The sequence below is a fragment of the Triticum dicoccoides genome, chromosome 3A (genome assembly GCF_002162155.2).
Source record: "Triticum dicoccoides isolate Atlit2015 ecotype Zavitan chromosome 3A, WEW_v2.0, whole genome shotgun sequence".
Classification (NCBI taxonomy): Eukaryota; Viridiplantae; Streptophyta; class Magnoliopsida; order Poales; family Poaceae; genus Triticum; species Triticum dicoccoides.
The window spans coordinates 529,822,921-529,839,912 of record NC_041384.1 but is presented as its reverse complement, the minus strand read 5'-3'; the positions used below and the strand labels follow the sequence as shown (position 1 = coordinate 529,839,912).

Sequence of the window (16,992 nt, the reverse complement as noted above, 5' to 3'; positions counted from 1 at the left end):
CCAATAGTAACAATATTCTTTTCGCAGTCTATCTTAGCATTAACAGTGTTCAAGAAGGGTCTACCAAATATAATGAGACAAAAACTATCTTGTGGGGAACCAAGAACAAGAAAATCAGCAGGATATTTAGTTTTCCCACACAAGACTTCAACATCTCTAACAATTCCCATTGGTGAAATAGTATCTCTATTAGCAAGTTTAATAGTAACATCAATTTCTTCTAACTCAACAGGTGTAATGTCATGCATAATTTCTTTGTATAAGTCAATAGGTATTGCACTAGCACTAGCACCCATATCACATAAGCCATGATAACAATGATCTCCTATTTTAACAGAAATAACAGGCACGCCTACCACATGTCTATTTTTATCTTTAGCACAAGGTTTAGCAATTCTAGCAGTTTCGCCGCAGAACTGAATAACATGCCCATCAATATTATCGGACAAGAGATCTTTAACAATAGCAATATTAGGTTCTACTTTAACTTGCTTAGGAGGTGTATATGTTTTAATATTGCTTTTACGAACCACAGTTGAAGCTTTAGCACGATCCTTTATTCTAACAGGGAAAGGTGGTTTCTCAACATAACAAGTAGGAACAATAGTATCATTATAAGTGACAGTCTTTTCTTCAACTTTAATAGGTGCAGCTACCTTTACTTCTATGGGAGGATGATATTTAAACCACTTCTCCTTAGGGAGATCAACATAAGTAGCAAAAGATTCATAGAAAGAAGCTACTATCTCAGAATCAAGTCCATATTTAGTGCTAAACTTACGGAAAATATCGGTATCCACAAAAGATTTAACACAATCAAACTTAGGTGTCATACCTGACTCCTTACCATTATCGAGGTCCCAATCTTCAGAGTTGTGTTTAATTCTATCCAATAAATCCCATCTAAATCCAATAGTCTTCATCATAAAAGAGCAAACACAAGAAGTATCGAGCATGGTGCGATTATTTTCAGAAAGTCGAGCATAAATTTTTTGAATAATTATTTCTCTTGAGAGCTCATGATTGGGCATGAATATAACATTGATTTAAGCCTCCCCAAAGCTTGAGCGATGCTTTCTCCTTCGCGAGGCCAAAAATTATATATATAATTGCGATCACGATGAACAAGATGCATAGGGTAATACTTTTGAGGAATTCCAATTTCAATCTTCTATAGTTCCATGATCTTGTATCATCACATATCCTATACCATACCAATGTGTCTCCCTTCAAAGATAAAGGGAAGGACTTCTTCTTAGCAACATCATCGGGTATACCTGCAAGCTTAAATAATCCACAAACTTCATCCACATATATTAGGTGTTCATCAGGATGCTTTGTTCCATCTCCTGTAAAAGGATTAGCTAGTAGTTTTTCTATCATACCCGAAGGATACTCATAAGGAATTTTATTTTCATATTCATTTTCAATAGGTTCAGTAGGTTGAGGAGCAACTCTTTGCTCTACTAGTCGGGGTGAAGATACCCCGAACAAGCCCCTCAGAGGATTACTTTCCATAGTAACAAGTGACAATAAATTTCAGCACACTATATAAATTTTTTCCTTACCAATTTCCACCTACCAAAGGCGCTTCACTCCCCGGCAACGGCGCCAGAAAAGAGTCTTGATGACCCACAAGTATAGGGGATCTATCGTAGTCCTTTCGATAAGTAAGAGTGTCGAACCCAACGAGGAGCAGAAGGAAATGATAAAGGGTTTTCACCAAGGTATTCTCTGCAAGTACTGAAATAAGTGGTAACAGACAGTTTTGTGATGAGATAATTTGTAACGAGCAACAAGTAACAAAAGTAAATAAAGTGCAGCAAGGTGGCCAAATCCTTTTTGTAGCAAAGGACAAGCCTGGACAAACTCTTATATAAGGAAAAGCGCTCCCGAGGACACATGTGAATATCGTCAAGCTAGTTTTCATCACGTTCATATGATTCGCGTTCGGTACTTTGATAATTTGACATGTGGGTGGACCGGTGCTTGGGTGCTGTTCTTACTTGAACAAGCATCCCACTTATGATTAACCTCTATTGCAAGCATCCGTAACTACAACAAAAGTATTAAGGTAAACCTAACCATAGCATGAAATATATGGATCCAAATCAGCCCCTTACGAAGCAACGCATAAACTAGGGTTTAAGCTTCTGTCACTCTAGCAACCCATCATCTACTTATTACTTCCCAATGCCTTCCTCTAGGCCCAAATAATGGTGAAGTGTTATGTAGTCGACCTTCACATAACACCACTAGAGGCTAGACAACATACATCTCATCAAAATATAGAATGAATACCAAATTCACATGACTACTAATAGCAAGACTTCTCCCTTGTCCTCAGGAACAAACATAACTACTCACAAAGCATATTCATGTTCATAATCAGAGGGGTAATAATATGCATAAAGGATCTGAACATATGATCTTCCACCAATTAAACAAACTAGCATCAACTACAAATAGTAATTAACACTACTAGCAACCTACTAGCACCAATCCCGGACTTGGAGAGAAGAATTGGATACAAGAGATGAACTAGGGTTTTGAGATGAGATGGTTCTGATGAAGATGTTGATGGAGATTGACCTCTCCCGATGAGAGGAGCGTTGGTGATGACGATGGCAACGATTTCCCCCTCCGGGAGGGAAGTTTCCCCGGCAGAACAGCTCTGCCGGAGCTCTAGATTGGATCCGCCAAGGTTTCGCCTCGTGGCGGCGGAGTTTCGTCCCGAAAGGTTGCTTCTTATTTTTTTCCTCGATGAAAGACTTCATATAAGAGAAGATGGTCATCGGAGAGCCACCAGGGGGCCCACGAGGTAGGGGGCGCGCCCTAGGGGGGGCACCCTCATGAGAAGGGTGTGGGCCCCCTGGTCTTCATCTTTGGCGAGGATTTTTCATTATTTATTATGAGGTATTCCGTGGAGTTTCAGGACTTATGGAGTTGTGCAGAATAGGTCTCTAATATTTGCTCCTTTTCCAGCCCAGAATTCCAGCTGCCGGCATTCTCCCTCCTTATGTAAACCTTGTAAAATAAGATAGAATAGCCATAAGTATTGTGACATAATGTGAAATAACAGCCCATAATGCAATAAATATTGATATAAAAGCATGATGCAAAATGGACGTATCATAGATCACCTTTATAATCACCCAGTTATGTTGTGACGTTTGGTAGCACACAAAGTGTTCCTCCGGTAAACGGGAGTTGCATAATCTCATAGTCATAGGAACATGTATAAGTCATGAAGAAAGCAATAGCAACAAACTAAACGATCAAGTGCTAAGCTAACGGAATGGGTCAAGTCAATCACATCATTCTCCTAATGATGTGATCCTGTTAATCAAATGACAACTCATGCCTATGGTTAGGAAACATAACCATCTGTGATCAACGAGCTAGTCAAGTAGAGGCATACTAGTGACACTCTGTTTGTTTATGTATTCACACATGTATTATGTTTCTGGTTAATACAATTCTAGCATGAATAATAAACATTTATCATGATATAAGGAAATAAATAATAACTTTATTATTGCCTCTAGGGCATATTTCCTTCAAAAACTTTAATGTTGGCTTTACATATTTGCAACAATAAGAGCAAACAGAGTTTGTAAAAGTTTTTCTTTATCACTTTCAGTTTATCAACTGAATTGCTTGAGGACAAGCAAAGGTTTAAGCTTGGGGGAGTTGATACGTCTCTGTCGTATCTACTTTTCCAAACACTTTTGCCCTTGTTTTGGACTCTAACTTGCATGATTTGAATGGAACTAACCCAGACTGACGTTGTTTTCAGCAGAATTGCCATGTTGTTATTTATGTGCAGAAACATAAGTTCTCGGAATGACCTGAAACTTCACGGAGAGTATTTTAAGAAATAATAAAAAATACTGGCAAAAGATGAAGACCAGGGGGCCCACACCCTAGCCACGAGGGTGGGGGCGCGCCCCCTACCTCATGGGCCCCCTGGAGCTCCTCCGACCTCAACTCCAACTCTATATATTTGGTTTTCGAGAGAAAAAAATCAAGGAGAAAGATTCATCGTGTTTTACGATACGGAGCCGCCGCCAAGCCCTAAAACCTCTCGGGAGGGCTGATCTGGAGTCCGTTCGAGGCTACGGAGAGGGGAGTCCGTCGCCGTCGTCATCATCAACCATCCTCCATCACCAATTTCATGATGCTCACCGCCATGCGTGAGTAATTCCATCGTAGGCTTGCTGGACGGTGATGGGTTGGATGAGATTTATCATGTAATCGAGTTAGTTTTGTTAGGGTTTGATCCCTAGTATCTACTATGTTCTAAGATTGATGTTGCTATGACTTTGCTATGCTTAATGCTTGTCCCTAGGGCCCGAGTGCCATGATTTCATATCTGAACCTATTATGTTTTCATCAATATATGAGTGTTCTTGATCCTATCTTGCAAGTCTATAGTCACCTACTATGTGTTATGATCCGGCAACCCCGTAGTGACAATAATCGGGACCACTCCCAGTGATGACCGTAGTTTGAGGAGTTCATGTATTCACTATGTGTTAATGCTTTGATCCGGTACTCTATTAAAAGGAGGCCTTAATATACCTTAGTTTCCCCTAGGAACCCGCTGCCACAGGAGGGTAGGACAAAATATGTCATGCAAGTTCTTTTCCATAAGCACGTATGACTATATTCGGAATACATGCCTACATTACATTGATGAATTGGAGCTAGTTCTGTGTCACCCTAGGTTATGACTATTACATGATAAACCACATCTGGCATAATTCTCTATCACTGATCCATTGCCTACGAGCTTTCCATATATTGTTCTTCACTTATTTACTTTTCCGTTGCTATTGTTATCATCACTACAAAACACCAAAAATATTACTTATGCTATCGTTACCTTTTGCTACCGTTATCATTACTATCATATTACTTTGCTACTAAACACTTTGCTGCAGATATTAAGTTTCCAAGTGTGGTTGAATTGACAACTCAGCTGTTAATACTTGAGAATATTCTTTGGCTCGCCTTGTGTCGAATCAATAAATTTGGGTTGAATACTCTACCCTCGAAAACTGTTGCGATCCCCTATACTTGTGGGTTATCACCTGGTATGACTCCTTTAAAGGTAGTCCTTGTAGGCTTGATCCTTGATGGGTTAATGCCCATTTTTCACGTTGTGTCCTGATAGAGCAGATTAAGGCTGCTACCTCTGTCCATAAGGATGCGAGTTAGGTGGAACCCATCAATTATTGGGTCTAGGACCAGTGCGGCTAAGCCACCATGACGGATACTGGTCGAATGATCCTGGCGATCAAAGGTGATCGGGCATGATGACCATGGATTAAATTTTGGAGCGACTGGCTCTACTGCGTAGACGTCCCTGAGCGCTCGCTTGCGCTCCCTCTTGGGGATGTGTGTAGCGTATATCATGTTCACCATTTTGACCTGAGGGGGAAACTTCTTCTGTCCCCCCGTGTTCGGTTGCTGGGGCTCTTCGTCATCGTCCTCACTTTGTGATCCCTTTTCCCTGTTCTTGGCGTTTAATTTGTCGGCCTGTTTAGAAACCCAGCAATCTCTATTTGTATGATTGGGTGGTTTGTCTGGGGTGCCATGGATCTGGCACGGACAATCAAGTATGCAGTCCAAGCTGGATGGGCCTGAATTGTTCTTTTGGAACAACTTCTTCCGCTGACCGGACTTAGAGCCCCTGAATCCAGCATTGACTGTCGTGTCCTCGGTGTTATCACTGTTGTTTCGACGCTTGTATCTATTGCGTCGAGACTTGTCTTTGCTAGTTTTAGCTTCAGGGGTGCCTACGTCGCTTGCATTGTTTTTGCTACGGGCCAACCAACTATCCTCGCCCGCACAAAAGTGGGTCATGAGTGTCGCGAGGGATGCCATGGATTTTGGCTTTTCTTGGCCGAGGTGGCGAGCGAGCCATTCATCGCAGATGCTGTGTTTGAAGGCTGCTAGGGCTTCGGCATCCGGACAATCGACAATTTGGTTCTTTTTAGTTAAGAACCTAGTCCATAATTTCCTGGCGGACTCTCCGGGCTGTTGAACTATATGGCTTAAGTCATCAGCGTCCGGAGGTCGAACGTATGTGCCTTGGAAGTTATCAAGGAAGGCATGTTCCAAGTCCTCCCAGTTGCCAATAGAATTTGTAGGCAGACTGTTGAGCCAGTGCCGAGCTGGCCCCTTGAGTTTTCAAGGGAAGTATTTGATGGCATGGATGTCATCGCCGCGGGCCATATGAATGTGGAGAAGGAAGTCTTCGATCCACACCGCGGGGTCCGTGGTTCCATCGTATGATTCTATATTCACGGGTTTGAACTCTTCTGGGAATTCATGATCCAGGACCTCATCGGTGAAACAATGAGGGTGTGTGGCGCCTCTATATCGGGTCGTATCGCGACGTAGCTCTGATGGAGTCCGTCTACGGTTTTCAGCCCGCGCATGGCTAAGTTTGCCGCATCCGAATAGGTGGCCGTCGTCGCGTGTCGAGGCACGTCCTCGCGATCCGTAGATTGATCTAGTATGTCCTGCTTTATTGTTCAGGTTTTGCCGGAGGTCATATGTATGATCGTGGGCTAATTTACCTTTACCGGTGCGCTGAGGAGGGGCTGGCTGGTGTTCGGCGTGAGTTGCCATTTTGTCTCGACCACATGGTGGTCGGTCAGCCGCATTGTACGATGGAGGTATGTATTCTGGCGCCTCCTCGTCAAACTGAGGTAGCAATTTGCGTTTTGGGTAGCTTTTGGTTGGGAGCTTGAGGCCGTATTCTTCGGCTTCTAGGACATCGGTCCATTTATCATTGAGCAGATCTTGGTCAGCTTGAAGCTGCTGCTGCTTCTTTTTCAGGCTCCTTGTAGTGGCGATTAGCTGGCGCTTGAAGCGCTCCTGCTCAAGAGGTTCCTCTGGAACGATGAAATCCTCGATGACGAGGCTCACCTCATCCTCGGAGAGCGAAAGGTAATTATCATACTCTGAATCTTCGTGCGTGGCCTGTTTACCGGGGCTAACCTGCCCGCCTTCCTGTTCATCTTGTTCATTAGCAGTATCGATGGGGTCTTCGTTGTCTTCGGCGCCTTCTGGAGTGTTATCTTCTCCTGTGCCGGTATTGCTGTCTTTACTGTGGCGTGACTTAGAGCGGCGCCGCTGACGCCGGCATTTGGATTGTATTTCGGAAGGTTTATCCTCAGCTGGATCTTCCTTGTCATCGCCGCTGTTTTCTTTTGGTGCATCCACCATGTATACATAATACGAGGAAGTGGCCGTCCAGTGTCCGATGAACGACGGGTTCTAGACCTCTTCTTCTCCGGCATCGTTGTCCATACCGTCAATGTCCTCAGAGTCATAATCAAGTTCGTCGGTCAAATCCTCGACCGTGGCTATGAAGTGGGTGGCGGGTGGAAAGCAAAATTCTCCACCGTCGGCCCCTAGTTCGAGCCGGATATAGTTCGGCTGTGAGTCCTCTATCAAGGACAGGTTCTTTAACGAGTTTAGCACATCGCCCAAAGGCGAGTGCTGGAAGATGTCTACGGCACTGAATTCGAAGATCGATAAACGGTCAAGCTCGGCGTCCGCGGGCTCACGTGGTTCGGAACTTGCGTCCGGAGATGAGTCCGGAGTTCCGCTGACAGAGACGTTGTGAGAGGTTAAGTCTATGTGCGGCTCCAACACCGTGGAATCTGTGGCCTCCGTGGTGGGGTTGATCCTCCCATCCTTGGGTGGCACAGCTTGCTCCGGATCTAGGGCCAGAGCAGTTACAGTAACAATCTCCTGGATGCGGCCTGATGACAGATTTAGGTCATGATCATCGGGGTGACCGGGAGCGGCTATCGTGGTCTTGAATCCGGCGAAGATCAAGTCTCCACGGATGTCCGTCACATAGTTCAAGCTTCCGAATCTGACCCGATGGCCAGGGGCATAACTTTCGATCTGCTCCAGATGGCCAAACAGGGCCCGCAGTGCGAAGCCACCGAACACGAAGATCTGTCTGGGGAGGAAAGTTTCTCCTTGGACAGCGTTATTATGGGCGATTGAAGGAACCATCAAACCTTTTGGCGGCAGCACAGTGGAACTCTCAATGAAAGCACCAATGTCATTGTCAAAACCGGCGGATCTCGGGTAGGGGGTCCCGAACTGTGCGTCTAAGGTTGATGGTAATAGGAGACAAGGGACACGATGTTTACCCAGGTTCGGGCCCTCTCTATGGAGGTAATACCATACGTCCTGCTTGATTGATATTGGTGAATATGAGTATTACAAGAGTTGATCTACCTCAAGATCGTAGTGGCTAAACCCCAGAGGTCTAGCTTGTATGGCTATGATAATGAGTCTCCCCTATCCGGACTAAGTCCTCCGGTTTATATAGATACCGGGAGGATCTAGGATTACATAAGGTCGGTTACAAAGAAATGAATCTACATATTCGACGCCAATCTTGCCTTCCCACGCCAAGGAGAGTCCCATCCGGACACGGGTGCAATCTTCGGTCTTCGTATCTTCATAGCCCATCAGTCCGGCCTATGGCCAACAGGCCGGACGCCCGAGGACCCCTTAGTCCAGGACTCCCTCACCAACCGAGGGCACTGCCGCGACGCGTCACCGGTGTCCGCGCCTGTTCAATGCCGAAGAGGCGTGACTAGATGGGACGGGACATATATCTACCGCGCCCGTTCAATGTCGTTGTCCGTCCGTCTGTCGCCATTAAGCAGACTTGTCGCCCGAGAAACCCACTCCGGCGACGCGCATTGATGCACCTAGACGCCTCGTCTCACCAGAATCCTCCATATAAAGGCGGTCACACTCGTCTAACTCCACACTACAACACAAGCCCCTCCACATCCTCCTCCCTTGCACTGTATCTGCCATGACCGCTAGCGGGAAAGCACTATGGGACAGTCTATCGCTGGAGATGAAGCACGCGGTGGCCGCCCTTGCCACCGCCTAGCATAGCCGTCGTGCCAGGCGGATCGAGGCTGGCTTGCCGGCCAGCTCGCCCGAGGTCTCCGATGACGAGGACGACACCATGGTGGAGTCGCTCGCGCCTTCTGTGCACGCCGACTTCACCATGAAGCAGGCGCAGACGCAGTTCAACGCCGCCATGGCGAAGGTGCAGCCTGCGTCGCCGCCTTTGTTGGCGTTCCAGCAGGCGCAGGAGGAACAACAGTACAACTTGTTCCTCCTGGAGCAGCACCGGCTGGTGGAAGGCCAGATCTAAAGCGAGTGCGCGAGCAAGGAGGCCGTGGTGGCCATGGCCGTGGCGAACCCAAATTTCTTCGTGGAGTAGCATGCCATATACGATGCCGTCCGCGCTCAAGCCGCCACTCACCAGGAAGTGGGAGCTGCGAAGGCGTAGCTGTAGGCGATCACGGAGGAGAACAACGGCAGCTACTCCTCCTACGCGCCGCCGACGAACCATCAGCTGGCCCGGTGGGACGATGACAACCAAGGCGTCACCATTTCCCTCGTGGACCTTACGTTCACTGGCGACGGGCAAGGCGTGGACTCCTCCGAGGATGAGTAGGCCACGGGAGGCGGCAGTGCCTTGTGTCCCATGTGGGTCCGTTCGTCTCCCGTGTTATCCTCTTCCTCGCTGGAGACGACACCCTCACTTCATCGGTCTTATCGCCGGTGCTCATGAAGATGGTGGAAGGAGGACTACACGGGCTTGGACGTCGAGCGGTGTGGGTCTTTTTTTTGGTTCTAAATGTTCAAATTGTAGTTAAATGTGCCGTGTTGGTATGAAATCTGTCATGTTTTTTCAAAATCCGGCCGTGTTTGCATGAATTTCACCAGATTTGTTAAAAAGTAATTTGAAATGTATGCGAGTAGCGTTCGATGTCGACTTCCCGCATCTGTGTCCATGGACTGGTTCACCCATGTCCGCGGACAGATGCAGGTTTTTGCGGGTTGCCGTTAAGGATGCCCTCAAAAGCTGCATTTGTTTTTTTAGAAATAGCAGCATTGTTTCTTGGTTGCAGAGAATTCGATCAGGGGCTTTTTAACCCCGGACGGTTGTAGTATTTGAGATCCTAGAAAATGGCCCATATGTTTCAACGAGATTTTTTCTCAAAAGCTACATCGTTCTTTGGTTCCAGGGAATTGGCTCACAGGCCTTTTAATCCGGGACGGCTATAGTATTTGAGAGAATTGATCAAAATGCAATGGTAACAAATAGGACCATGGTTGCAAAGGTAAAACAGATTGACGTATATTTAAATTTAGCGAGAGTTGCATGCATCAACACTTTGGTTCTAGGTTTGGCACAGGTCAACACACTTGTCGTTCCTCATCTATCCCCATGTGCCTCTTCGCTAATACCAACGACCACTGCTGCAACCCCTTGTGGCAATAGCCGGCGTTGCTGCAGCCAGCTAGACGCCATTTATCACTGGCATGGTAATTTGCTGGGACCTGGGATTTTGATTTTTAATTATTGCAGGATGGTAATCTGTTGTATGTTGCTTTTACCTTCTGAGGAGCAAGCAAATTATATTTTGTACTGAATGTTTTGACATTCAGCATGTATGTACTATAACTACTGAAGGGCAATAATACCCAATGCATTGCCTTCCATGAACTATCTGTTTTGTTTCAAAAAAATTCATAAATTAAAAAAAATCATGTTTTCAAAATTTGTTCACAACTTCAGAAAATGTTCGGGGCATTTCACAATTTCTTGTGGTTTGAAAAATTATTCATAATTTCGAAAAATGTTAGTCATTTTCAAAAAAAATGTTTCTGTTAAAAAAAATCACAAATTCGAAAATACTCATCTTTCCTTATTTTTTTGCAAATTCAAAAAAAATTAGGGGGATTTCATAAAATGTTAGTGTTTTGAATTTTTTTTCATAATTTTAGAGCATATTCGCATTTTTCAATTTTTTTCTTGTTAAAAAAATGATCACATTTTCAAATAGTTGTTCATAGGTTGAAAAAATGTTTTCATTTTCAAAAATTTCTCTTTTTGCAAAACATGTTTGAGATTCCCAAAAAATGTTTGAGTCATTAAGTTTTTGTTAACGTACTTTGAAAATGTTCGTTTTTACAAAAGTATTTACTTTTCTGAAAAAGAAAAACACATTCAAAATTCAAAAAGTTTACAACTTTCGCTGCCTATAGTTTATATAAACTGAGCTGCAATTTTTAGACAACAAATTGAAGAATTACAGTGGCTAGATGGGTGGTTAACTCATGGGAGTAGCTGTTTTTATGTTTTGTTATGCTGCAAGACTTGCATTAAGCCTAGCCATAGTGGGTTTATCTTAGCTAGTATCGTGCACTTGGGAATAGCAAACACGTTGATGTGGCAAAAAATTAAAAAATAGAGAAAGGGTTAGAGTAACATAGGTAAATAACATAGAATATTAAATACTACGCTACTTTGTGTCATGCATGGCTATAAATAAGATAATCTATGATATTACTCTATGATACTATACACTATGAAGATAATATCATACACTAGTATCATATGCATGATACTAGTATATGATACTCCCCACTATGAGTAGCCTAAAGTCAGCCGTTCCCACTGGCTAGCAGCACGGGGCTTGCTGCTGTTGGTTGCGGGTTTGATTCCCTTGTGAGCCACTTTTTTTATTATTTTTCACCGGACGAAAAGACGAAAAATCAAACCCGAGCGAGAGGATTCGGGGAGAACGGAAAATGTTAGTCCTACGACTGACGAAAAAATATCTTGGTCCCTCCAGAAACAAAAAAAAGTAGAGAAACAATTTTTTTTAATATCAGGTATATATAAATATTTTATTTGAATGTCCATGTATTGCATAGTTGGGAACCGAGAAGAACAACTATTTCTCATGTTTGCGTTTGATGGCCACGCTATTGAATTGCAGTTGCAAGTTTTATCTCTCTCATTCTCACTATCACGTGTATGGCCTATGATCGAGCAGTATCCGGAGGGAGGCAAGTGCAGGCTAAACTTCTTATGAGCACGATAGACGTTCATGCGCTAGAGCAGCGACAGAGCTCTTGGGAGGTGGGATGGGGGCGATGGATGAGGACGAGGACAGCGGCGGAGCTTCCTGCTCGTCTCCTCCATGGGCGTCACCAGATCTCCTCGGGTGGCGACAGAGCTCCCTGCTCGTCTTCTTAATGGGCGGCGGCGAAGCTACATCTCCATCATGGATGGCGGTATATCTCCATGAGCGGTGGTTCAACTCCTTCCTTAGGCCCATTCATGGGGGCGAATCTTCACAAGAGATGTTTTTGCTCTCATTAAGAAACATGTTGTAAACTTGCTTCGTCGCCTAGCTATCTATTAAGACTTGGTTGAGAACTAGAATTAGTCCTCCCTTCTTAATGGGACGGACCAAGGATCCCCTTGTAGGTTTCGAAATGGGCCACATCAAGCGGCACATGACGCATAAACAGTAGGATCTAGAAGACTTACGTGCACGCCAAGAAGCCTAATTTTGTGGAAGATTCAGTTTCCTCATATGTAGCCGACTAGGTGTTGTAACCCTAGCACCTCTGGTTATAACCAAGGGGCTAGGCTTGTAGATGACAAATTACATTCTTTGGGTTGACACTTGCACTTTATACTTACTTCGACACCATAAACACAAGCAGGACGTATGGTATTATCTTCTCAGAGAGCCCGAACCTAGATAAAAACCGTGTCCTTGGTATCATTATGCTTAGACGCTTAGCTTGGAATCCCCTACCTCGAGATCAGCCGGATTTACCTCCGTCAGCCGCTAGCCCCCGTCTGCCCGTCGTCACTCGAACATCAGTCAGGAACACAAACTTTGTGTATTCGCGAAAAAAAATCAGCTTGTATCACATTTATGTTCTCACTTCAACTTCTTCTCCTATATCAGTGATGAAAGATACGCAAACTTTGTGTAATCGTGAAAAAAAAAACATTTATGTTGGCACTAAGTAAGTACGCTTTCGTGCTGCGGTCACGGTTTTCGAGTCTGCCTAAATCGGCACAGAAGTGAGCGGCCGTCTGCCCGTCTCACCACGAACCAAAACCAGACCAAATCTTCGGCGAGCCCATCGGCACATTCTGAGAGCGGAGAGGAAGCAGGAGGCGGCGGATCAAGGAGAGGAGACTAGAAGATGGGTGGCGGCATGGAGGTGAACAAGAACCGCTGGATCGAGGAGTGGAACGCCGGCCGGGAGAACCTCGAGCTCAACTTCCGCTTTACCCGCCGCAGCCTCGCCGTCATCGGCCTCTTCGGCCTCGCCGTCCCCATCCTCGTCTACAAGGGCATCGTTCGCGAATTCGTAAGATCCAGACCCATCTCTGCCCGCATCTCGTTCTCTGTTCCCCGAACCCTAAAACAAATCTGGGCGTGTGTGGTTGGAATGGATGCAGCATATGCAGGACGAGGACGCCGGCCGGCCGTACAGGAAGTTCCTGTGAGCGTCGCCTCCGGTGGATGTCGAGACTCCGAGCCGTCTGCAGGGTTTCGGTCAGGGAGAAGGAATCTCCATTCGGTTTGTTTCCCGTACTGTTGTAGTCAGACCGGAGTATTTTGTTCTCACATGTTGTGCGATATGTGTTAAATAAGATGTAATGAAATGCTGTTCCTGCAATTGCTGAAACCTGAGAAGTCTGATTTGGTTAATTTGAGGTGAATATTTGTGTTATGCCATGTTATTTATGCTTGGATCAAATGGGGAGTAATATCAGGCGAGTGTGTGGCCTTCTAACAATATCAATCATGTTTGTGTGCTTAGTTATTAGTTGACCACCCTGGTATTTAAGATTGATTCTGGGTCTGCAAGCATTGACGTTTTACTGGGCATACCTGCATAGAGCGAGTGTATTGGGAGTTCTATCAAGAATTAGACGACATTTGATTGTTACCTTCATATACGCTCGAAGTTCTTTTTATCTGTGTTCATTAGTCGCAGTGTCCTATCAGTTTTTATCTAGAGCCTCTTCTGGTTTTGGATCCCCATGAAGGCATTAATTTACTTCCGACCGTTATCTATACTGATATATTGAGTGGATGCTTGCTAGATATGATGCCTTTATGGCTTGAATTGTGCTCTGCCCAAAGTAGTTCCCAGTTTATTCGACTGGTATTTTCTGTGTATGTGCTTTATGTTTGGGCCACAGTTTATGACAATAAATTACATACATGGTGTATTTACAGTTTTGCTTGTACGTGTACATCCTATCCTGTCCACCGGAGCATTCATTTCTATGTGCCAATTTCACGACATTCAATACAGATGAACCTATCTGTTACAATTTTGATAGTATTGCATAAACTTCTTGAACAGTAGGTAGATGTATTTCAGTGAGAACTGTGGTCAAAAAGCAAGGTTTGAATTAATATACAATTTTTCCTGGTATGCTTTCTAGAGTTAATGGCATATGTGTTCTAGCAGGGCATGTCAAACTCGTTGCTTGAGCCATATTTGACTGTCATTTTGATATGGTATAAACATCTCTCTTTGTGCAACTAAAAAAGGCATAGTATCAACACTAAGGATGGACATTAATCAGTTGTCTTCACTTATGCATGGAACATTTCAACAAACTAGAAATGAAGTGAGGCATGAGTACAGGATCTGTCAGTATATATGTACTAACACCTTTCTATAACTGAGTTCTCTGCTTTCTTGAGGTCTTTCATTAGCTGTTGTTCTACACATGATAGATTTTGTGATATTCTCATCTTGGAAGCATTAGTGTAGTGTTGTTTGGTTAAAGGGTATGTTTAAGCCGAGTCAGTGTAGGATAGTAATTTAGCTTTTGCTTCATGTGGAAAAATGGCATCGTATTACCTTTATTAACTCAAGATCTTAGAAGAAGCTGTGTGTAACATATTTGTTTTATTTGACTGGACATGATTGTTTGGTCATGCACCATCATATGTATGTTATTGTACTTTCTACTTTCAGAATACTAAATAACATATATCTAAAACAGATTTAGTTAGATGGTTCTCAAAGCACATGTTTTGTGTTGGATACCTCCTCCTTTATCAGTGATTAGAATATCACTTGAAAGTAGGCTAGAGGTGTGTTGAATCAGCTTGTCATTTTTAAAAGCCTCTAAAGTATGCTAGAGGTGTGTTAATCCTTTGACATAATCTCACTGTCGACTGATAATCCTTACATTCCCATAGATGCTAGTGTTATGCAATTTTGTCAAGTGTCAAGGTGGCATTCAAGTTAGTGTGGAACATCACTTGTCCACTCTGGTTACGTATTTACTTAAAACGGAGTCCTGTTTAGTTTGTTGCTTCCAAAACCTAAACCTGCTGGGTACTCGAGCTTGTCATTTAGGTTAAATGTAAAGTCTCTATGTTAACTGCTAACCCGCAATCTAAGTCCATAGCCTGGATTATTAGGCATGAGCCTTTTTTCTTGCTTAAGATAGCTAGCTTCATGTGATGTCTTCATGTCATATATGTTCTTGTTTACTTTGTTGCTTCCAAAACCTAAACCTGCTGGTGCTTATCATTTAGGTTGAATGTGAAGTCTCCAGGTTACAACTGCTAATCTGCAATCTAAGTCCTTCATAGCCTGGATAATGCTTCTACTCCCTCCGTTCCTAAATATACACTTTAAACTACGTCTACATACATCTGTAGATGTGATGTATTTTTTTTTCCTGTGGATTTTTCAAAAATAATAATTTGAAACTGCGGTAGTTTGATTTGCTTGGGATGAGCTTTGCCCACCCTTCTGAGCATGTCAATGATGAAAATATTTACCTGTGATAAATTACTACAGTAATAGTTTGGGCGGCTCTTGTTTATTTTGCAACAGTCAAGACTTTGGCAACTCGTTATAGAAGAACAGCGATATTCTAGTTCTAGAATAAATTTGATTGCATCATGTAAGGTCACCTAGCATTGGGGTCATTGTGAGGCTCCGCGACCTCGGACTAAATCCAATCTACGCGGTACTAACAGATGTATTGACGTACATAAAAAAAAACACAGATGTATTGACGTCTGCAATCATCATATTAAGAGTGATGAAGAATCGGCAGCCATAGTGGGTAGTGGGAAATGTCGAGCACGAAGGGTGAAAAAGGAACTCAAACGGTGTGAATAGTTTAGCCTTAGCCAACTTGTAATTCTGGTTTGCCCACTAGGGCGGCTGTATCCAATTTGCAGCTTATCCAACCATACAGATTCATGGACGGATTGACCGAGCCAAACCATTCCCTAGATAACAATATATACCGTTGCCTTTGCCTTTACACAACCCCTCCAAAAGATATGCAGTACATGACATGTGTTAGATTATAAACTATTCCCCCTGTTACTAGAAAAGGATAATTCCACCTCAAAGAATCGAAGTGGAATGGATGATCCTCATTGAACATCACTTTTTCTTTTAGAGAATAGGCTACGAGTGCTCAGCTTTATTTCCATAGAAATTTTAAAGGATTATAATATTTTTTTTCTATGTTAGTTGTTTGATTCATAGGATTGAATTCTACAAGAATTTTTCCTAAGGATTTATTTGTACTACTTTCCATAAGATTTCTGCATCCACTCAAATCTCTTTGAAATAATTCTTTGTTTTCTCTACGATGCAATCAAACAATCCAATCGTATGTTTTTTCTGTTCCCGCGTTTTTAGGATCATGTGTATCAAAGAGGCCCAAACTACATTTCATCAAAGGTCAGTTCTCAAGAGTCATGACGAATTCAATCTGCTTAATTATTTCGCACCACAATGTCAACGCCTTCTCCACGCTGCAGCTCGTCATCACCCTGTTCGAGCAAAAAGTGTAGCTCGTCACCACCCTACATGCTCCAGCAAGAGAACGACCACCGCCTTCATCAACCCATCACCGTCAAGACCGTGTCCACCTCCAGTCCTCCACCATCGCCTCCACCTCTGTTGGTTCAATCATCACCCAGTTCAGCAAGCATACCACTGTCCCATTTAGAGTGCCGCCGTGCTCCCTCCTATCGTTTGGAAAACAACAGCCACATTCCCACTTTGGGCAACACCTTGCCACAACCATGGTTTCTCATACCT

The 16,992-nt window shown here is 43.8% G+C and overlaps 1 protein-coding gene across 1 annotated transcript; it reads left to right on the top strand.

Annotated features, from left to right (window-relative positions):
• The first annotated feature begins 12,966 nt into the window (after positions 1-12,966).
• Positions 12,967-13,635, top strand: LOC119269005. The gene is made up of 2 exons (XM_037550747.1): positions 12,967-13,257; positions 13,349-13,635. Exons 1-2 carry the CDS (start codon positions 13,090-13,092, stop codon positions 13,394-13,396), a joined length of 216 nt encoding a protein of 71 aa, XP_037406644.1. The 5' UTR covers positions 12,967-13,089; the 3' UTR covers positions 13,397-13,635.
• Positions 13,636-16,992: the final 3,357 nt, after the last annotated feature.